Below are 24,825 nucleotides of genomic sequence, written 5' to 3'. Positions count from 1 at the left end.
GGCCGCCTCTTAAGAATGCATTTTAACAGGTTTTTAACCACTAGAGGGTGTTAGTTCATGTTTTTCATATAGATAACACTGTGCTCGTGCACGTGAAGTTACCTGGGAGCCATCACTGATTGGCTAAACTGCAAGTCTGTCAAAAGAACTGAAATAAAGGGGCAGTCTGCAGAGGCTTAGATACAAGATAATCACAGAGGTAAAAAATATATAAATATAACTGTGTTGGTTATGCAAAACTAGGGAATGGGTAAACAAGGGATTATCTATCTTTTAAAACAATAACAATTCTGGTGTAGACTGTCCCTTTAATTATGCAAGCTTTGTTCCATTTTTAAATCCTTTTTGGAGCAACATAATCTCTATGTAATATTCTCACTTGCGACTCCCTAAAATATGCTTCAGTGTAACCGGATTAACCATATTTACATTCAGCCACCAATCAGCAAGCGCTACCCAGGTGCTGAACCAAAAATGGGCCAGATCCTAAGCTTACAGTCCTGCTTTTCCAATAAAGATAACAAGAGAACGAAGAAAATTTGATAAATTTGTAAATTGCTTAAAATTGCATGCTCTATCTGAATCATGAAAGAAAAAAATAAATGGGTTTCATTTCCCTTTAAGCTTCTCAATATACGTACTTGATAATAATAAAAGTAACATACTCAAGGGGTAAACTAACTCATTAATGAAAATCATTATGAACCTGGGTAATAAGTTTATCAAAATTCAAACTACACAGTTTACGGTGTAAGCCAATATTTGAATTCCTAAGTATGTTATATAATTTTTAACTTCAATAAAAAGGGAGGTCTAATGTTTCCTGTGTATACGACTTCTTCAGCCAAATAATTTCTGACTGCTCTCATTAATTTTATAACCTGAAAACTCACCAAAAGATTTAATAATAGTCAGTAAAGATGGTAATATAGTAATATGGATGTTGGACAAACATCATCATATCGCCAGAGTAAAGTGACAAATGCTGATGACAGTCCCAAAGCACCAGACCTAAGAATTCCTGTCGGAGTTTAATAGCCAGGGGTTCTAGTGGAAGATCAAACAATAAAAGGTGATAATGGATACCCTTGACGGGTTCCTCTTGATAAAGTTATATTTGATTAAATATTATCGTTGATAAAAAGACAAGCTATTGGAGCTGAATAGATATTTTGTATCTCAAACAGATGTTGCCATTCAATCTTGTCAAATGTCTTTTCTACCTCGTCCGCCAAAAGGCAAGCATCTGGGGCTGAAGCAGAATTGATATTCATCATCAAAAAAAAATTCAGTTTGTAGTACCCTTCTCATGTTCTTGGTTGATGACCGTTTATGTATAAAACCTGATCTACATTTATCAAATGAGGTAACAAAACCTTCAATCAGTTTTCCATTATTTTTGCCAATATCTTGTAATCCACATTTAACAAAGAGATAAGTAGGTAAGATGACATTAAAATATAATCTTTTTCCTTGTTTGGGGATAACAATATTGCGTGCTTCACTGAATAGATTTTTTCCCCCCCACTCAAATATGAGTTATACAACTTAGTTAAAATAGGGGTTAAAATAGATTTCAATTATTTATACCACTCTACTGGTAAACCATCAGGCCCACAGCTATTCCATTTGATAAGGAGGAGATAGTAATACTAACTTCTATTTGAGAGGTAGGCAATTTCAAACTTTATAATTGTTCAGTTGTCAAACAAGGTAAATTCAGTTATTCCCAGAATTGTGTTTCCAATTCAAATGACTTCCCTAATTGTGAAGAGTATAAAGATACCTTGACTTCTATATATAAACATGAAACAAACTAAATTTGTCTTGCCACTGAAAACCAAGAAGTACAGAAATGTTTAGTATCTTTTTAATGACTGAGAATTACTCTCAGACCTTCAAATAGATAAATAATCATCAGTTATTTGTAGAGCCCAACAGATTCCAGGACACCCATATTATATATATATATATATATATATATATATATATATATATATATATATATATATATATATATATATATATATATATATATATATATATATATATATATATATATATATATATATATATATATATATATATATATATATATATATATATATATGTTCAATTTCTCATGACCATTATTTTGTAATGATAAAAAGTTGCCAAATTGAATATTATCAATAACAAGGTATTCTTGAGAATCTTAGCAAATGCAATAAATCAGGAACATTTTCTGGAGCAGCCCTGTGGCTTTCCACCTTTATTTTTTTTATTCATTTATTTAAAGGGACACTAAACCCAAACTTTTTCTTTCATGATTCAGATAGAGCATGCAGTTTTAAGCAACTTTCTAATTTACTCCTATTATCAATTTTTCTTCGTTCTCTTGCTATCTTTATATAAAAAGCAGGAATGTGATGCATAGGAGCTGGCCCATTTTTGGTTGAGAGCCAGGGTTATGCTTGCTTATTGGTGGGGAAATCTAAGCCTCCAATAAGCAAGTGCTATCCATGGTGCTGAACCTTAAATGGACTAGCTGCTAAGATTTACATTCCTGCTTTTAAAATGAAGATCGCAAGAGAACAAAGAAAAATTGATAATAGGAGTAAATTAGAAAGTTGGTTAAAATGTAATGCTCTATCTGAATTATGAAAGAAAAAATGCGGGTTCAGTGTCCCTTTAATCTAAAAGAAGGTATTTCAAACTCTATTATAGAATTTGTTTCCACTCCCCCTACAGCTTGTTAGCCAGTGACAAACATGCATATCCTTTTAGTTTTAATTTAAATATAGTTTGTTTAAAAATGTTTTCACCATTGAATATATTTTAGACATGTTTATTACTGCATTTCATATGCATTAGAGGTATTTAAGATTAATTCTAGTATAGCATAAACAATTATCAGCTTTTTATATAAAAATTTAATTATACCATATACACACACACTACATTGAGGTTTTCATTCCAGAAAACTTAACTTAAAAATGTCACTCAGGGAATATAGGAATATCAAAAACACTAGAGACATTCTGCTTCTCTTTGGATATTTGTATACCAGATACGTTCAGACTATGTTGACGACTGTAGCATTGTATTTCTACATGTAAAGCATTAGGATGATCAAAATTGGTCCAAACCAGAAGTGTTGGCACTTGATGACCTGATAAATAATTAAATAGATACCTACTAATTAATTCATTTTTTTTTTTCCAAAAAAACAAGCCCACAGACATGGTGGTAGTGTTGTATTTGCAGTCGCTGGGTAGGGTGCAACAGTAAATTTAAAGGCACACTGAACTTAAAATGTAATTACCCATAAATATAAATATATATATATATATATTTGTATTATTATTTATTTATTTAAATCGCGATTTTCTCAAATTCCCAAGATTCCACTTTAAAAGAAAGGCAAATGACAAAGAATAAATGGAGAGGTTCAGTGTTTAAAAGTCAACACTTCTTTTACTAAGGAAGTGCTCCGCAATCACTCAAAGTACTCACTCCCCATAATCCCAGTCAGAACTTCAGGGTAACAGCTTACAAAACCCCAGGCGTCTGGCTACTGTAATGCCGTTGTGTGCGCTGTTGCGTAGAGGGGCTCTGTGTCTTGAGACGGTATGTGGTTCACAATCCACTGGCCCTCCTCTCGCCTGTTAGCGTCTCCGCTTCTCATGCGGTACACACGGACGCTTCCAATGACGTCAGCGATTGGGGAGGAGTAAAGTTAGGTGACCGTGTGGTGCTACGGAATTCTGCAGGAAGGTAAGGATCAACTGGATAATAGTAGTACTGTAGAAAGCAATGATCAACTCCTTCAATGGGTAAAAAAACACTTTATTCAAAACTTGTTTAAAAGCATAAACGGAAGCTCCAAGGATAGAACATAGCAGGCGCAGCACTAGGGATCTTGGAGCTTCCGTTTATGCTTTTAAACAAGTTTTAAATAAAGTGTTTTTTTTACCCATTGAATGAGTGGATAGTTGCTTTCTACAGGCAAATGACATAGCCTATCCTCTGCGGGGAGAGCTTGGGGCCAGCTCAATGCCATTACTGAGACCATTGAGCGCTCCACAAGGTTCTGGTTCTGATGTCAGGGTTAGGCTTTCCCCTGTTAGCTCAGCAGATCATGCATAAGGTGGTCCAGGAGTCCAGACTTAGAAGCTCGAGTCCAGACAGCCATAGTAAGAGGGGAGAGAAGGTGCTTGCACAGGGAGGGACAGAGCTGGTTTACTCGGCAGTGGGAGGGCTAGTCTATATGAGCCCCCTCCTGTACGTCATAGTTTCATGTTCCTTTAAGTTTAAACTGCATTTCAATTAATGCAGTGTAGAAAGCATGTAAGTCTTCAAAATGTTGTTTGAGCATCCTTATGGGTACTTGCTTACCTCTGTGCACTGGTCACCCCAGTCCCGCTATTTTTCCACATGTGCTGATAGGTGGTACAGCCAATCAGATGCCATACTGCCAATCCCCCCCCCCCAAAAAAAAAGAAAGCGGAGTGCTCTTCTGCACTCTACTTTAGCCTACCTAGTTGCAGTAACAGGCCAAACATACGTCAACGAGATAAGCCAAATCAGAGTGCATGAGCGTATTGCCTATTTTCAGTGTGTGTGTACCTTTTATTAAGGTATTGGTTATGTAATACAAAACAGGCTTTAACGTCATAAAAACATCATAAAAGGAATGGTACAGTACATCCCATTAAGTCTATGAAAATATTCAATAAAATTGTTAATTACAGAGTTTTAAATACATTACCTGCAAGAAGCAATATACAACCGTTACCTTATTTTTCCATATTAATAGAATAGTAATACTATGGAACCTCTAAAGTATGATTAGCTTCCTATTAGGATGATATATTGTGATATGATACCACGAGCTTAAATATATACAATTATTGGAGCGGTTCTTATTTTTACGACATTAACTTCAACAGGCAGGAGCCACTAGGGAATTAACCCAGTAAACCAACTGGACATGACTACTTGTAACAATGAATTATATAAACAGAAAATGTCAAGGAAGGGGGAGGGTTTATGTAAAATAAATTCAATGGAGAGATGGTTCTAAGTTTTTCAGATATTAAACCAAGTTTGGAAGAAATAAACAATCACCTTCAGACCTGTACAGAAAAACAAAGATCTGATATGAAAAATTGCAAACAATTAGGAACCTAGGTGAGCTACTAATATTAAACATATTAGCCTATGTAAATAAAACATAGGGGTTGTCATCTCTGGTACTGAGTCCTCTTCTACTTAATGGAAAAGTCTTAACCTTATAAGAAGACCTAAAAAATTACAAAAGGAGAGTATTCGTGGGACAGAACATTATAATCTACAAATGATAAACAACTAGGGTGAGAATAAACTAGTACATGGATTACATAAGTCACTCACAGACCTTAAAATATTATATTCCTTAGGAACTTTTTTAATCTTAGGGGAACATGGTTTCAATGCAAAGATGGGCATTAGCCCTGACTAACATATGTTAAGACCTGTCGTTACTTTAAAGGGACACTGAACCCAAAAATGTTCTTTCATGATTTAGATAGAGCATGCAATTTTAAGCTACTTTCTAATTTACTCCTATTATCAATTTTTCTTTGTTCTCTTGCTATCTTTATATGAAAAAGAAGGCATCTAAGCTTTTTTCTTGGTTCAGACCTTTGGACAGCAGATTTTGATTGGTGGATGAATTTATCCACCAATCAGCAAGGACAACCTAGGTTGTTCACCAAAAATGGGCCGGCATCTAAACTTACATTCTTGCATTTCAAATAAAGATACCAAGAGAATAAAAAACATTTGATAATAGGAGTAAATTAGAAAGTTGCTTAAAATTTCATGCTCTATCTGAACCACAAAAGAAAAAATTTGGGTTCAGTGTCCCTTTAAGTAGTTTTTTAGAAAAGTATCATTACACTAAATGGAGGTAATTAAAGATTAATTAGACTCTATAAATAAGAGGATCTGCAGTTATATGTTACAAAATCATGAACCGATAATAAAGACCCTCGTACATAATCTGAAAGTAAGATTAGCCTTCATCTTAAGACACATCCACAGGACACCGTTTTGGCCGCCAACAGCACCCCACAAACATGAAACAATTTGGCACAGCTAGTCAGAAGTAGCCAAACACATTAGCTAGAGTCTATCTGTCCAAAGTATAACATAACCCACTTGTGTATTATAAAAGTAAGCTATATAATCTAAATGAAAACTAAGGTCTGCTGTGAAGCTTTCAAAATACATGGAACTTTAAAGATACGTTGCTACATTCTAGTCCCCTATTATATTATATACTTTATAGCCTAAGAGAAGTGTACACAAAGCTTGGTTAATATATACCGACATACAATAATAAAGATTGAAAATTAAACAATGAAATAATTGCAGTCTAAACACAATCACATAGAATTTGGATGTCCATTAATGTTCAAGGGGATAGTCACCCAGAATGTAACGATAAACTAAACAGGGTAACTAATATTTCTGAGTTCTAAAAAACAACAAATATCAATTATCGTGGGTATTAGATGCATCATCTGATAGGACTACTAGATGTTTAAGGTGTAAGCTGTTGAAGATAACATTAGCATAAATCTTGAATAAAGTATGGTATTTAATTGTCTAAGTGAGAAGCGAATTAGCAGCAATATATGTTTTCTCAGTTCCGAGTCACCTCAAGGGAGAAGCAGAGTCAGTCATGAGTATGTGAGCACGGTATCCTGCTGTATCCCCATGTTTAGTTCAGCCTACTCCTGCTTTAACATTCTTAAAAACTTGCAGATAAGCTACTTGTCTCCACCAAGGTATGAGATGAGATTGTTTCAGCTGTAGAATGTCTTGATTGGAAGGAGATGTACTTATTTTTGTCATCCATGCATATAAAAGAACTTCCCTTTATATTTTCCAGCTCTTTGATAAATCTGATCCAATACAGAGCATGTTGGTTGCCAAAATATCCTGAGGGTACTTACAGTTAAAGTTCCATGCCACTTGAAATCTTTCTCTGCAGATCCCCAGGCAGGCAGCCCGAATGTCTCCAGCTGACAAGATACATTCACTATGTGATAGTAGCAGCAATGGTTGTTGCGTAGATGTCAGCACATTCTTCTCTTTCTTGGTGTACATGCTCCTGATAGTGACTACTGCTAGAGACTGAGATTCATAAAGACTTGAGACCCACTGCTGTATCACAGGTTCTGGTTCTAGATTCGTAATATGGTCAGGCTTAAGGTTCTTTACTATTTCCAGTTCTCTCTGGTCCAGACTTATGCCAAGCTCGTAATTACCTTGTTGTGTGAACTGCTTGTTAGATGCGCCACAAAAGGAAATTTCTCCACTGTCAAATAGGGCATCTGCACTGTTAGGATGTGGATCTTCAGAAGATACTGAGGCGTAGGTAGTGCTAACTGCATTTTTCAGTGTGTCCACAATGTCTGCCTGGTGTTGATTGAGCTGATCGCACAATTCTTTCAAAAGGAAAGATACCATCTCCATGATGTGAAAATCAAGCTTGAACAGGTATTGATGTAGATAGTGTATAGATCTGTGTTGTGCTCTGTTAAATGTTGTTAAGATCCGTTGTTCCAGGGAAATCTTTATATGTACCTACGTGCTGCCTTAAGATGTTTAGGGCCTCCAGTGTAACATAGTGGCCATGTGTCAGTTTTTAAGTGGTCCAGGTCCTAAATTACTCTCCTTAAAGGACCAGTCAACGCATTAGATTTGCATAATCAACAAATGCAAGATAACAAGACAATGCAATAGCACTTAATCTGAACTTCAAATGAGTAGTAGATTTTTTTATAACAAATTTCAGTTATGTATATTTCCACTCCCCTTGTACCATGTGATAGCAATCAGCCAATCACAAATGCATAAACGTATAGTCTGAATTCTTGCACATGCTCAGTAGGATCTGGTGACTCAAAACTTGTAAATAAAGACTGTGCACATTTTTTTTTAATGGAAGTAAATTGGAAAGTTGTTTATAATTACATACTGTATCTGAATCATGAAAATTTAATTTAACCTGAGTGTCCCTTTAATGCTCTGTTAGGCGGATCAATCGATTTGCTGCTGTATTATCCTTGTCAAGGACTAAACAGCCGGTGCAATAGTAGATTGGGCTCATTGTAAGTTATTAAAACAAAAAAAGTTTGCCACGTGGTTAATGGCGAAAAGTACTCACTTCTGTAGAGCCCTCTTTTCTAGGCAGGTTTCATGATGTTTTCCATTGCCAATGCAAGTACTCCGCTACACAAAGTCTCAGTCTCTGCATCTACTCAATGGTTATAGGTAGCGGTGGTTAATTGCATGTAGCCGCTATAGCCTGCTCTTTGCTTTAGGCCTCTTAGAGGTACTACTGATTGCGGCATTGACACCGCTGTGAGCAAGTTTTTCCAGGATTTTCTCTTCAATTGAGCTATTGTGTCCGGAGCTCAGCTCCTATGCATCCATCTTCTTTGCCAGTCAGGCTCCGCCCACTCAGGTAAGTACTATTTTCATTAACTGCACTGCCCACCAACATAAACTGAAAAGAAATTGCAAACAAAATTGTGCCATAGAGCAAGAGCGGCCAGGAGCATAGAGGTAACCAAGCACTCATAGAGGTGCTAAAAATATTTAAAATCTGATTTTGATGTTCTATTAAAGAGCTATATGCTATATACAGTGCTACTACTGAAATGCAACACCCTTTCAAATTATGTTTAATGTCCCTATAAGTACCAATGTATTTTTGCTCACCTGAAATCTTGGTGCATTAAAGAGTTAATGTAGACATACTAAGTCATAATAATTTACAGTGCAAAAATACCTAACTAGCTGAAGAAGATGAAATTATCTTTAGAAAATTACAACACTTTTTTTCTTACCTTGAAGTGAAGTTAAAAGCATGTACAGTGAATACATTAAAAATGTGCGTCTGTTATGCCTTTATACAACAAAACAGTAAAATGTGTGTTATATAACCCTTGTAGAAAATAACACCAGAGAGCAAGGTTCTTATTCACACCCTAAGGTTATAGGTGTTTGAGTTTGATTTTCAGACACATGTGGCCTTGATGGATGTCATTTACAGATCAGTAAAATATGTGTAAAGAATTACATTTCTTAGTAACAAAATATTTATGGAATTCTGAAATATGAACAGTTTCAAATAAATGTTATCAGAAAAAACAAATCATAATTGTGTTAGCTTTTTTTTTTCTTGTTAAATTAGCAGTGTATTAAATTGATATTTCCCTTATATGCAAACATATTATAAAAAGGAATCAGTAATATGCACAGACATTTCCTTCACACTGTTTTATTAAAGGATAACATCATGTGTCATAGATTTCTGAATGCTGTAATGGAAAAAAAAAAAGTTTTAAGAAAAGGCATAAATCTTGCAGATATCCAAAGAATCTGGAACAATTTCAATGCAGCACAAACAGCAACTTGAGAGGTAAACATGGCATACTCTCAAAACATTCAATGTTTTATTTATTGATCTGTAAACCCTATCAGTCTTAAGGTATTGCACATAAATTCATGGAGATAGATAGATAGATAGATGATATGACAAAAGCAATATGTATGCTTAAAAGGGCAGTAAACACATTAAGATTTCAATATAAATGGTTTATTTATGCATAATGAAACAACTTTGCAAAACACTTTCATTATTTATTGTATTCCCTTTTCATGCTAATTTAGCTCTGAAAGTTGCTTTATTTTCTAATGATCGAAATTTAAAAAATTACACTGCAGATTTCTCAAGGCTAACTCTGCTACATATATTTGCCTAATTGGCTTTGGTTTTAACAGATTAATTGAAACATAATGACCAGTGCTAATACATTCAGCTATACAATCAAGTACAGATCGGCTCCTCCAAATGAGGCAAGATGTGAGTGGAGTTTGGCTATTAAAAACCAGTTCATTTGTTTTACAAAATGTATATTTAAAGGGACAGGAAACCCCAACATTTTCTTTCATGGTTTGGATAGAACATATAATTTTAAACAACTTTTCAGTTTACTTCCATTATCAAATGTGCCTTGTTCTCTTGTTATCCTTTGCTGAAGGAACAACATTGCACTACTGGCAACAAACTGAACACATCTAGTCAGCCAATCACAAAAGACAAAATGTGTGCAGGCACCAATTTGCAGCAGCTCCCACTAGTGTAGAATATGTGTGTATTCTTATTTAACAAGGGATACCCAAAGAACAAAGCACATTTGAAAAGAATTTAAAAGCTCTATCTGAATCATGAGTTTCATTTTGACTTTCCTATCCCTTTAAAGATACTCATTTTGTTCTATAGTAAGACAAAAGAAGTAAAAAAGTATCTTTTAATTACAAGGTGTTAACTGCCCCTTTAATATGTAGGGTATTTAAAAAGTTCCTGTAATTAACCACTTGCACTTTATATAAATGTTCCATCCTAATCCAGTGAACAGCAATAAATTAGATTGGGGTAGAATATAGATATAGATATAGTTTATGATTCAACATAAAAATATACATTAGTCTAAAAATATACATTAAGTGAGCCAGAAATGTAATTAGTTTGTTCATGAGTTACATAATATTTACTGCCACTTATCAACACACAATGTTTAGCGCTATGTGTCATTTACATGTTTTCCTGTTTAGAACCTACAAGGAAGGCTTATTATATGTAAAGGTGCATTACATTGTGTGTATTCCATAGAATAATTCATGTGTGCATAAAATGTTTCTTAGCAAACACAGATCACAAATCTCTATATAATTGTTCAATTTTATAGAAAAAAAAAATGTAAGCAATGTCATAAAATAAACACAGGTAACACATGTGCAAACAAGAACCTATGATTTTAAGGGATGGTTTGGAAGGTAAGGCATTATGTTAAGTGGAATGTGTGGTTTCTGATAATACAAGAATAGAGTATGCACTTGTAGACTCACGACACCATATGAGCAAAACTCTGCTCATGCTGCAGAACCTTATAGTATACATAAATAATGTACAACATTCATACACGTTTCAAGGTATACACACACACATATATATATATATATATATATATATAAAAATAAAAATAAATCAAATATCCCTTCTCATATTTCTCATGTCTTCTTATTTGGAGAGAATGAATCGATCTACCTTACTGCAACCACTGAAGGAAGACTAAAGGAATATATATATATATATATATATATATATATATATATATGCACATAGCATCACAGTGTGAAATAATAGCTCAGCTATAAATAAAAACAACTAAGTCATAGAGAATGAGCAACACAGTTCAAGAGCATCATAACCACATTTGACATCCCTGTTCACATTCTCTACTCAGGCTATCTTATGAAAACTGCAAAAGATCCTGCAGAACTACACAAAGTGTAAAACAACAATGAGCAACCGCAACGACCAAGAGTGCAGACCATATCAGGAAATCCAGAAATCGTTTCAGCTATCATAATGAACATGGTTTATATTGCACATATACTTATATGAAAGCCAAGCTGGTATTGTTAATAAGAAAGGATGCAAGTGCAGTGTCAGGTGAAGATAATGCATCATTAGCACATAATTAGGCATTCATTTGCATTTTGTTCTTTACCTGAGACACAAGGGGAACAAGAGTCTGCTCCACGGATTTGGTTTTGATTTCCAGTCCGGTATCCATGCTGAATCCAGAGGAGGATGAAGAGGAGACCCCACTGCTGCTGCATGGAGAGGTGGCCATAGCTCGCAGATCAGTCCCAGGCTTTGAGCGACAATCAGTGCCTGCAGTTCCCACTCTGATCTGCAGACCCACTGTGGGCAAGTGCTTAGTACACTGGATGAGACTCTTGTGTTCCACTCAAGCTCTCACTGGTGCTCTAAACAAGATATCACGCCTCCAAAAACACCAGAGATCCCGAACTACAACTACACAGAAATATACATCACAGACTCAGACCCACGCTGCACACCAACACCACTTCAGTGTAGAGTCCAAGCCTAGAAACCCTCCCCCTCCTCTAACTCCTCCTGATTCACCTCCCATATCCCATCCCACCAAGCATCAGGGAGTACAATCCTCCTATCCTGTTACTTTCACATTTTCTCGAATTCCTTTCCGCTTGTCCTAGGTGAGCAAACACAGAGACGTGTGTTTGTGTGTGACGGGTTTTTTTTTTTTTTATCTCTCAGGCTTTCCACGCAATCAAGCAATGGGGCTCCGGGTCAGAAGTTGTCTGTCACTTTGGAGTTTAAATAATTTTATCTTTTGTTGTGTGAAGGACGAATATTTGTGATAACATAAATGTTTTTTTAAAAAAACTTTAAGTAGTTTATATGTAGTAATTGTAATGTTTTGTGATATTCACTGTAGATGAAGCTAGATTAAAATACATAACATGCTAAATAATAATGTACTAAATAAACAAATTATGTAGTATATTATACATATAGCATAGCATATAACATGACCAGTTATAAATGATATACATTAAAAAATACAAACTTTATTAAAGTATAATATAACCCCTTAAAGGGACATGAAACCCAATTTTTTTCTTTCGTGATTTAGAAAGAGTGTGTCATTTTAAACAACTTTCTAATTTACTTCTATTGTCTAATTTGCTTCATTTTCTTGATATCACTTGCTGAAAAGCATATCTAGATATGCTCAGTAGCTGCTGATTGGTTGCTGCACATAGAGGCCTTGTGTGATTGGCTCACACATGTGCATTGCTATTTCTTCAACAAAGGATACCTAAAGAATTGAGCAAATTAGATAATAGAGGTAAATTGGAAAGTTGTTTAAAATTGCATGCCCAATCTGAATCATGAAAGTTTTTATTTTTGACTAGACTGTCCCTTTAAAGGGATAGAATTGTCAACATTGATTTTAATTTTTAAATAGAAGCATTTTTACAATATAAAACTTTTGCGGTCCCATCCTTGCGCTGAAAAACAGACATAGAGAAGTTGCGAACGCTGGATTATATTCCCTCATAGAGGCCTATTTATCAAATGTCTGTCGGACCTGATCCGACAGTGCGGATCAGGTCCGACAGACCTCGCTGAATGCGGAGAGCAATACGCTCTCCGTATTCAGCATTGCACCAGCAGCTCTTGTGAGGGGGGTGTCAATCAACCCGATCGTACTTGATCGGGTTGAATTGTGGCAATCTCTGTCCGCCCGCTCAGAGCAGGCGGACAGGGTTATGGAGCAGCGGTCTGAAGACTCGCCAGAAACACGGGCCCTCAAGCACCGTTCGGAGCTTAATAAATGGGCCTCATAAACTTAAATAGAGCCTCTCTCTTCTCTCCGTTCTCTTCTCTACTTTCAACTTCTAATACGGCTACAAAAAGCTGATATCACTTGCAAGCAAACGATAACACGCCACTTGTAATCTAACCCCAATGCCAGCTCTATGAGCTTGAATACTGGTGCACGGGCACTCACAGCAACATGCGTGTATGTCATTGAAAAAGTAAGTATTTTTAAAATACGGTGCAATGTCAATTTTCATGAATGAAAGTGCCCAGACTGCTGATATGTTAATCTATTGGAAGACTTCATAAAACAATTTGTATAGGCATGTTATTACTGTCCCTTTAAATACCAGAGGTTTGAGAAATGTTTCTACCTGCTAAGGGCCAATCAGATTATCTGCAGTTTAGCCTTTCAAACTACATTCCTTAGTACAAATTTACATGCAGAGAGGATAACAATCTTTCAGCACTTTTTTTTTATTTTTTTTTAATTATTATTATTAACAGGACATGAAACTCCAATTTATTATTTTATGATTCAGATAGAACATACAATTTTAAACAACTTCACAATTTACTTCTATTATCCGATTTGCTTCATTCTCTTTGTATCCTTTGTTGAAGGAGCAGGAATGCGCAACTGGGAGCTAGCTGAACAATTACTTTGAGCCAATGACATCTGTTGATCCTACTTATATTTTTAATTAAAATGACTTTATACTGCTGGGTATACTATAACTACAGTAGCTCACCATGCTATTGTTTTTATGCCGTACCTCTCTTTAAAGCCCTTCTCTTATTTTAACCAATTATAGGAGCCAGTTGGTAAAGTTTTTGCATCTTTATACTGGGTGCTGCCATCTTGAAATGTACACATTGTTGCATACTGTGATAAAAGCAGTGTGCTTTCACAAATCAGTGATGTTATCAGCTTTTTTTGACAGCTGTACATGCACATTGGGTTAGCTTGTGCAATATAAAAGCTTTACATTTTTGCAGGTTTTTTTTTTTCTCTCTCAAAGTTTAAAAGTTACATAAGAAATATAAAAAAGCCCTCAGAAATACAGAGCAATGCAGACCCTACCGAAAGATACAGCTCGCGATCTGCTTAGTGCACTTTTAACTGAACTACACAATACAGCTTGTCACGTAGACAATAATATCATTGATCTGTGAAAACGCACTGCTTGTCATGCGGTGGGAGAATACTTCAAGTGAAAGTAAAGTTGGTCCCTTTTGAACACATTAATTTTTTCTACTCCATTAGTATATTAAGATCGCTAACTTTATTTTCATAAATTTATCAATAATTAGAAATTTTATTAAAAATATAATTTGCTACCATATTTATTCCAACTCCTCCCATCCTCTACTTCTTATATTTCTGTGTTCTGACGTATAGAGCGGTCCCAACCCGCTCTATACGTAACTTCAAAGCGCATTCACAGTGACTATTTGTATTGCGCATGCGCAAATCCGGTACGGCTCCATCTACTGCGCATGCACTTCTTGCCAAAACTTTGTGCCCAGAGAAACGGGAGTGCGCTCCTGATATCTTAGTGTATGGCCTTGTATTGGGCATACGCAAATCCCGTACGGCTCTGTCTACTGCGCATGCGCTTCTCGGCAAAACTGTTTGTGCCCAGAGAAACAGGAGCACGCTCCTGATATATTAGTGTCTGGCCAAACATTTGCGCATGCGTAGATTAATAAGTAGACGGGTGACGTGGTTTCACGGCCGCCTAACGGCCAGATTTTCAATTGGCTGTTGAAAAAACGTGACCCGGAGTGAAAAAAAAAATCATTATTTACGGGTTGAATTTGGATAGTCTAAAAAGTTTTGTAATTAAGGCGATAACTTTGGTTCCAGCTAAATTTAAAAAAAACGATGAATGAAAGTCATATTATTTATGCCCAAAGACTGCTACTGAGGATCGCAAACCAGGTAACTTTACTTTCACTTTAAATAAAACCTAAGGGCCAGCTTACTATTGGAACGGTATTTGGTGCTCCCGCTTGTGCACTAGCTCCACTAGAAGTAAGCTTTTTGCGCGTGTCCAGTAGCACTCGTATTACAAGTTGAAAGTGAAAAGTGGGGAAAAAAATCTAACACCCTACTCACAAGCAAACTCGATCGTGTTTTCTCAAGTGCGCTAATTCATATTCTTATGTTCTTCACATAGAAGAATGTTCTATTTATTCATAAATACATATTTCTACATGTATCTAATGTATTTTGTACAATGTATATCTATATCTATGCATAAATATGCTTTTACATGTTTTCATCTACTTGACTGTAAAGGGTTCCAATGCTTTTATATACTGTATATTATATAAACACACTCTAGTGGTAAAGCCCGTGTACACCCGGTTAAGTCAGCTCCTGCCCAGCCACGTCCCCGCCGCTGCACATGCATGTGTACACGGGCCATTTTCTGTAGTGCAGCGGTCCCACCCGCCCATGCTAAATAAATGTATTAACCCTAGGCTGACTGTATTGCCGCTTTAAAAAGGGACATATATGAAAAATACATATGTCCGGGCTGTTTAAAGAAATGTTTTGAATAATGTTTCATTATAAGAACCCTGGCAAATGTATTTTTTTCATATGTGTCCCCTTTTTAAAGCGGCAATATAGTCAGCCTAATTAACCCCTAATCCGCCATTCACCCACAACACAACCTAATTACACTATTAACCCCTAAACCGACCAACCCCTCATAACGCCAACTACCTAATGACACTATTAACCCCTAAACTGCCAACCCCCCACAATGCTAAGAATGAATCTAATCACTAAGCCCCCTAACCTAACAACCCCTAAAATAACCCCAATTACATAAATTAAAAAGACTATCTTCTTAATAAATTAATTAAAAAGTACCAAAATAATAAAATCCTAACTTAAAATAAAAAACTAACATTACATAAATACCTAAGATTAAATTAAAATACAAAAATCTAATATTATAAAAAATTTACACAAAAAAATAAATGAAATTATCCAAAATATTTTTTTAAAACCTAATCTAATACCCCTATAAAAATAAAAAAGCCACCCCAAAATAAAAACACCCCCTAATCTAACACTAAACTACCAATAGCCCTTAAAAGGGCCTTTTGGATTCGATTTTTAATTTGTTTATGGTCCCTGTAAAATTAAACAGAATCTATAAATTAGGTGAATATTGCATGGTGTGAGAAGACTCTTATCCAACACCAGACCTGAGAGGACTAAGAATGCAATATGGTGTATTGGAGAAAATGAAGAGCGTTTCCAAGGCTTTTGATGAACTTTCCTTTCACAATCCATGTAAAGGCATCATTCTATGTCCATCCATTACCAAATTCTCCAAAGCTTGTGAGAAATCAAATCTAGGATCCTGAAGATTTGCGTTTATACCAGAAGTACAACTCTTTACTTCTAAGGATATGCTTAAGAATACACTGCACTGCTGATAGAGCAGGAATCTGATGAGTACTGTAATATTCCACATAGCTATTTACAGCACCCTAATTGACCACAGCAGAGAATGAAACCTAAGTTACAACATGGCAGCTCCCATTGTTTTATAGACATTAAAACTTTACACTTATTCTGTCAATATTTAAGAATAAAATAATACATCTACCTGTTATTCTGAGACTAATCTTTTCTATGAATGCATCATTCTATATAGCATTTACTTAGTGTTTGATGTCCTTTTAATAAAAGGCAGCTTTGGTGAGCTATAGCTGCTAACCTTGCTTACCAAGGGGGAGGGGGAACTCTGAACAGCAATTTTTTTATTGGTGGATTAATATTATCCACCAATCAGCAAGAACAACTCAGAGCCGGCATCTAAACTTACATTCTTGCATTTCAAATAAAGATACCAAGAGAATGAAGACAATTTGATAATAGTTCACCAAAAAAGAGCCAGCATCTAAACTTACATTCTTGCATTTCAAATAAAGATACCAAGAGAATGAAGACAATTTGATAAGAGGAGAAAATTAGAAAGTTGCTTAAAAGTTCATGCTCTATCTGAATCATGAAAGAAAAAATTTAGGTTCAGTGTCCCTTTAATACTGATATCAGTCAATGCTGAGAAGTGTCCTTAGTTAAATACTTTGTAAGAGATATGCTGAAAAGAAGACCCCACAGCGTATGGTCAATGTCTCATACACATTTTTGCTGCTGGCCATGACAGTCACCCGGACATGCCCCCAACAATCGCAATCGCTAATAAGCAACAGAGATGTAAGGGGATTACCATAAAATTACAATATTTTTGGGTGGATTTTCTTAGTTTTAGGATAAACATAAAGCAAAGAAGGGGAGCGGCGCTAAGAGAAGCAATAGGGTATCTACTATGATATAGAAATTAATAGATGGGCGATACCTAATAGCTAGTGAGTGTGGACTTCAAATGCGGGTATTTGAAATATCAAATAGTGAATACAATTAATTCAACAATTATAGTATGCCAAGAAATATAAATGATATATAAAACAATAAAGTTTGGGTAAGAGAATGAGTTTATTCTTAACAATACTGTATCACAATAAAATATTACAATAAAACAATGATAAGGATCCAGATCCTCTACAAATAAAATGTGGAACTATTGCAATAGTCTATGATGGACCAAGGGGGATAAAATATCTAAAAAATATATATAAGATATCTAAAAAATAGGAAAATATATATAAAAACAATGAGAGATGGAATGTAAGCAAAATAGGGGAACACATGTGTCCAAGTGCTATTTGCCCATTTTACTTTCCAAAAATATAAATTTTAGGATAAGGCTTGTAATGCTAGTTTTTTTTATTTTTTGTAACTTAGGGGGTCTTAGGTTAGGAGTCTTTGGGGGGTTAGCTCTTAGGAGGTTAGGGGGTGTTTTGTGATTGGGGGTTGTGGTAGTTAGGGAGTAGTTTGCAATGGGGGGCTTGTGGAAATTATGGCTTAATTGGTTAGGGGGTAGTTTGCAGTGGGGTGTGTGGCGGTTTAAGGGTTAATAGTGAAGGGAGTTTAGGGATTAATAGTGTAGCTGAGTAATTTGTGATGGGGGTGTAGTGGTTTAGGGGTTAATAGTGTAGGGGGTAATTTTCTATGGGTGCGGCTTATGGGGTTAATAGTGTAGGGGGTAGATAGTATAAGGGGAAAACCTTTTTGTTTTGTGTGTGTGTGTGTTTAGTGCAACTTTTTTCTTAGCCCAAACTTTTTACGCAAACTTTCAAGTTGTGAAAAAAGTTTCAGCATATAATGCAATTGTGTTAGAGTAATCACATTTACTTTCAACCTGTACACTTTGCACTCAACGGGGCCCATTGAAAGTATAGGGAGTGAAACATTTTCGCAAATTTGCTCAAACTCCACATGTAATACAGAGTCCAAGCAAAAGATTTCACTCCATCCATAATCTAGCCCTTAAAAAGTGGAATAACAAAGGGTCAGTTTATTCAAATTAGGCAGAATTGTACGACATTCCTTATCCCTAGTGGCGAGATTGACAGAAAGGGGGGGTATAACAAACAGACCTTGACGTCTTTAAGACAAGATATCAGACTGATGAACGGGGATAACTTCTTTGGCGAAAACTCAAATAAAAAGAGAAAAAAATAGAGTCTCTAATGATAATAAAATTAACTTTAGAACTGAATATAGTTGACAATATAACCAAGTGGTTAAAATAATTAAAGGGACACAAACCCCAATTTTTTCTTTCATTGGGGTTTTATGTCCCTTTAAGAGCAATTTAAATGTTCTCCAGACTGATGCAGTTTTGAATGATGTTCTTTCCAAAGGTTGCAGATTTATCCCAAAGAGGATGAAAATGATTCAAGAATGGACTAGTGGAAGTATGTTTAACAGCCTAACCAAAAAATAAACAAGGTCCTAAGGAATACTGGCTGAGCAAAAAGGCTGCTTTAAGTGTAGACCTTCTTGTTGCATTATGTGCTCTCACATAAAAGTTGGAAACAACTTTGTATCAGGGACGTGCACTCATAAGAGGCAGGGGAGGCAGTGCCTACCCTGCCATATGTGGCCAAAGCGTAATTAAATTTTAATTAAAACAAGAAAAAAGTCCCCACAAAAATATTTTCCCCCCATGTAATGTAATGGAGAGGCAGGTACAGGAACGCTTCTCTCCATTGCAGTACATGGGTCAAAAGAAAAGCTGTGCTGCAGCGCCACCTGTGTTCTGTCAATATATTAGCAGCAAAAATTGGGACCAATAGGAGGCACCCCTCTTGATGCCTCCTAGCAAGTGAAGGATATATAGATTAATCAGAAGGAGGATGCAGTGAGCAGGGTCATGTGACACAACTGGAAGCTGAGGTAACCTAAGAACAGATGACACCAAGCAGAAGAGTAAAGAGATGACACCAAGCAGAAGAGTAAAGTAGTATTCTACATCTCTTGGGATTCACAAATTGTGTTCAGATACAGCTCATTAACAGGGGGGGACAGTAAGTGAGCATAACCCAATACTGACAGGAAGTCAAAGGGTCAATTCAAATTTAAATCCATCATTTAAAACCCAGAGTTTGAAGTTAAGTGTGCAGTGTCCACATTATTAAATTAAAGGTTTGACATTGAATATTGCTAAGCCTCCCTTTTTCATGTGTCAGTATTTATGATAAGAATCTAAGTAGTGCTCTCCAAATAATATATCAGCTTATGACAGGGTTATAACACAATACAAATAATAATTATCCTAAAAAATAGAAACCCTTAACTAACATGCATCTACTAGAAACCATACAATTAATATAAATACCTGAATTCTTTTATTTAGTTAATATCCATGAACATTTTTAAATATATTTGTAATACCAGAATACTAATACTATATTAAATACTATTATACACGTTAAAAACAACTATTAAGATATGCTATCCTTCTTACAAAACCCAGAAAAATTTACCTTTAAAACCAGCCTTTCATTCAGAGCTGCATTTAAACTATTACAATGAGACTTAAAATAGCAGCTACAGACATTCAGCAATATACTCAGTTAATTAACCACAATCTATTCTAACACAATTCTAATTTAAAACATCAGAAATTATGTATATTATTTATGCAAAAACCCAATTCTGAGTTATAGTTATATATTTGCACAGATAACCAATTTAAAATTTAGGATTAGTTTAACAACACATAGGTTATGAAATGGTAGCTTAAAATCCAAACTGCTCTCTTTAATCTTTCAACTGTACTTTAAACTGCAGTGACTTATAATTTAACTATAGTCTTACCAATAACCTTGAATACGTTACCAGGGTAAAGAGCAAACAATATCCAATATTCCTTAATAGGAATTATTTTACCTCAGATCACCAATAAGTGTATATCGCAATCAATGAGAAAGGTAGATCAGCTTTGCTTGAGTAAAGTGGTATCTCGCGCCCAACAAACCAGTTACAAGTTTAGCTCAGCAGAAATCTGTCTCTTTCTCTATCTTGCATTCACTTTATATCAGTTTTCCATCATGGGTAAATTTGGAAACGCCCAAAACAGAAACCTTGTCTCGGATTGGCCCTTAACAACTGAACATGGATTGGTTCATCTGGGAATATATGTTGCCAAGGAGATGCATCCTTGCAACAACCAATCATCTCATGGCTGCAATTCTCGCAACATAACACTGGGTGGCAGCAGACAGCACAACACAACAAATTCACCTTTAACATTTCTAAACATTTTTAACAAGTTAATTATTCTCATAAAATGGTTATTTAATCAGATCATAGCTCTCTGCATCAATCCCATACAAACCCCAACTATAGATGTGTAGCACCAGATCATTTTTCTGATTATTCTGATACCAAATATGTTATATTATTAATATTGTATTATATTAAAACAATGTAATATTGCTAATTATTTTGAAATTTATGGCATTTATATATCTAATATGTTTTCAGAGCCGTGTTTAAACTTTCATAACCATCTAGTATATAATCATATGATATGATTCAGGTATCCCATGCAGGCACTTCATCTGAAAAATAGAAAAATTATGTTACACATAATTAAACCATGGGATTATTACAGTTTGAATCTATTTTTCATATATCTATTCACTGCAGCAATTATTTATTTAATATAAAACGTACGATTTCAACATATATATACATATATGGATTATTTGAATTATTTCAAACACACATGAACTATTGGCATTGTTCTTCTTCAAAATGTATTTAATATTACTTAAACTCTAAATACAGTTGTTTTGAATTCACAATGTAAGCCATGTACTTTCTCTGTGTTATCCTAACCTAGACGCAATGTTTAACATTTTGTATATCTCAGTGTTAGCAGCCACACAGTATGAGTCATTCAACAAACCCGTGCTAATTATCAGCTCCTTGGCAGGAAGTCCATATATGAGTAGGTATCCTGATCTATGCATCAAAATGCTGTCTTTTACACAGCAGGAGGTGGGTTTCAAAGGCTATGCTAACTCTCAATTATGGTAAAACATGTTTGTATTTTCATCTAGAGAGCAAATGCTTACCTTTTGTTTCTTGGGACATGCTGTCTGTGGTTCAGCCTGGAGATGTGTATTCAGAATTTTACCTGTGTTAATTTTCAGTTCCTTGTGGTTATACAATTGCATAAATTAGCATACTGAGTAGGGTTGCACCGATACCATTTTTTTATGACCGAGTACAAGTACCAATACTTGTTTTCAAATACTCGTCGATACCAATTACTGATACTTTTTTTAATGTCATGTGACATTTTACCAAGCACAATACAGTAATAATACTAATTATTTAAGATTCCTTCTTTATAATTATAGAGGACTGTAATTCAAAAGATATTATGAAATAATAAAACTGTTTTATTTGTCACAAAGTTCACTGAACAGATTTATAAATAAAAAATATTACAATAAAATATTACATTTAAAGGGGTGATTCAATTGGGTTGTAGGGCTGTTATATAACATCAATCTGACATTTGTATGGACAGTCTTTCACTTTCCACACTACTGCATGGGGCAGAAAGATATTTTTGGGCCATTTTAGCCAGAGCTGGAAATCTGTTTATTAACTGCCCAGTACTTCAGGGCTTTGTCTGAACGAGGTACAGTGATCTCTCCTACAATAATACAAATAACAGCAATTTGTATTGGCAGAACAGTAGTAAACAATTTTTAGTTTAGTCTCCACTCCAGTTTAAAATGAAATGGGAACATGCAGTTTGAAAAAAATGCCACAAGATAGCATATGGGTAGGAAGTGGAGGTATCGGTTTAAGTATCGGTGCATTTGCACGAGTACAAGTACTCATGCAAATACTTGGTATCGGTACCGATACTGATACTAGTATCGATGTCGGTGCAACCCTAATACTGAGTGTGGGAGATCTCTTGGAAACAATCCTTTGTTCTCAAATGTGTGTTTAGAATAGCTTTAATGCTGAGTGGGGGAGAACTACAACATGATTGAAATCAGTTTGTCTGAAAGAAATGAATCCCTTTCTACTGACCAGCCAGATCTGAATGAAATATATATATGTATATATTTATTGACCTTAAAATATATGATTAACTATATATTTGTTAACCTTACATATACCTTGACACAAATCTCCCTTCCAATTTAAATAGATGTAGGACACATGTATTTAAATTGGCTTAAAGTCAATGGTATTTGGTGAGGATGTTGACCGTACACATCATAGACAGTCTTCTATGTAGAAAGTCTGTCATTTTTGAGCCTCTGTTCTCATCAGCTAGGCATCTTTAAACTACAATATGTCTTTAGTGCATTTGGGGATATGGCACTTCATTCTCCCTCTATGACTTGTAGTTGGGATCAGGGATGACATGCCCGCAATTGATTGATATGGACCCATTTATCTATGAAACTTTCATTTTTGGGGATCCTTATTTTATAGGCCATTGGAGATATTTTGTCAGTAATGACAAAAGGACCTTTCCACGAGGGAAGAAATTTCTTCTCCCTAACCTGATCTCTTCCAAAGTTATAAAGATAAACTTTATCGTTTATTTCATATTCCTTTTTGGACGTTTTGAGATCATAATAGGTTTTAGGGGCAGCTGCGGCTCTTTCTAAATTCCTTTGAGCAAATGCAAAGACATATTGCAGGTGCTTTCTTAGGTTTTCCACATATTGATGTGTATTGGCAGCGTTTATCAGGTTTTCGTCTGATGTACGGTACAGCAGATGCTGAGGTAGAACCATTCTTCTACCAGTCATCAGTTCAAAAGGTGACATCTTGGTAGCACTACTTGGAGGTTCTCTTAATGCCATTAGGACTAGAGGTAGTTTTACATCCCAGTCTTTACCCGTTTCACTCACAAACTTTTTGAGGATTTTAACAATGAACTGGTTGTAACGCTCTACACCACCACTTGAGGAAGCTCTATATGCAATATGGAGCTTTCTTTTTACCCCTAGTATTTTACACATTTTGGTCATCACTTCGCTAGTGAAGTGGGTTCCCCGATCTGACTCGATTCTTTGGGGTAAACCAAATCTGGAAAATATGTGGTTGCGCATGTTTCAGCACTATTGTTAGGTGCACTGATGCACTCTACCCATTTAGTGAACAGGCATGTCACGGTTAACATGTATTTGTTAACTCTTGATGATCTAGTTACAGGGCCAATAAAATCAATTTGTATATCTGACCATGGCATTACCATCCCCCTTTTCTGTAATGGCGCTCTATGCGTTGGTGCAATGGGTTGGAGCTGTGGGCAGATTAAACATCCTTGACAGTAGGTTTGAACATCTTTCAACATGTGTGGCCAAAAAGCATAATCACGTAATATTTCATACGTGAGTTTGGCACCACGATGACCAGATGTGGGAGCATCATGGGCATGTTGAAGCATTAGACCTCTGAACTTGGTGGGTACTACCCACTGCTGGATGCCAGTTTTGGAGGTTCTAATTAACAAACCATCCTGTAACTTGAACTGTGATCTAGATTTTATTAAGATTCTAAGATCTTCTTTGCCAATACAATCATCTTTTGAGATGGGGTTGCTTTCAGGATCTTCTATGTGTTTATAAAAGGTGCCTACAATGGGGTCTTCTTTTTGACTAGTGATCAGGTCCTCACTAGGATAATCCTGGCTCCATTGTACCAAGTTAGGCTCACTCTGTTGTTTTGCCTGGTTTCTAGTGATGGCTTCTACCTGAATTGCACCCATTAAGTGGTCAATATTAAGGAGTTCTCCAGTTATGGCTCCTTGTTTGGCTAATGAATCCGCAAGATCATTGCCTTCCTTATCTGGGCCTAGAACCCTGGAATGACCCTTGGTCTTTTTCCAGTGTATGGTTAAATCGTTGGATACCACCAGATTATCAATCTTGCAGAATAACTTGCCATGCTTGACTGGTTTGTTATTGCTTTTCTGCATGCCATTTCTTTTCAAGTTGGCAGGTATTCAACAAAACTGTCACGCACATAATTTGAGTCAGTTATGATCACAAATTCATGAATATTATGTTCAATAGCCATTTCAATGGTTTTTAGAATAGCAGTTAGTTCTGCAACTTGACTGGATCTTGGTCCAATG

At 35.6% G+C, this 24,825-nt stretch overlaps 1 protein-coding gene across 1 annotated transcript in view; it reads right to left on the bottom strand.

Annotated features, from left to right (window-relative positions):
• The window catches only part of CTNNAL1 (catenin alpha like 1), a 727,303-nt gene extending 715,334 nt beyond the window's left edge, over positions 1-11,969 (bottom strand). The window contains exon 1 of the mRNA XM_053714583.1: positions 11,616-11,969. Within this exon, the coding sequence (XP_053570558.1) occupies positions 11,616-11,741 (126 nt within the window). The 5' untranslated portion in view covers positions 11,742-11,969. The remainder of the gene's footprint in view (positions 1-11,615) is intronic.
• Between the last annotated feature and the right edge of the window lie 12,856 nt (positions 11,970-24,825).

This window comes from Bombina bombina, chromosome 5, assembly GCF_027579735.1.
Source record: "Bombina bombina isolate aBomBom1 chromosome 5, aBomBom1.pri, whole genome shotgun sequence".
In the NCBI taxonomy this organism is placed as follows: Eukaryota; Metazoa; Chordata; class Amphibia; order Anura; family Bombinatoridae; genus Bombina; species Bombina bombina.
This window is presented reverse-complemented; position numbering and strand designations above follow the sequence as displayed.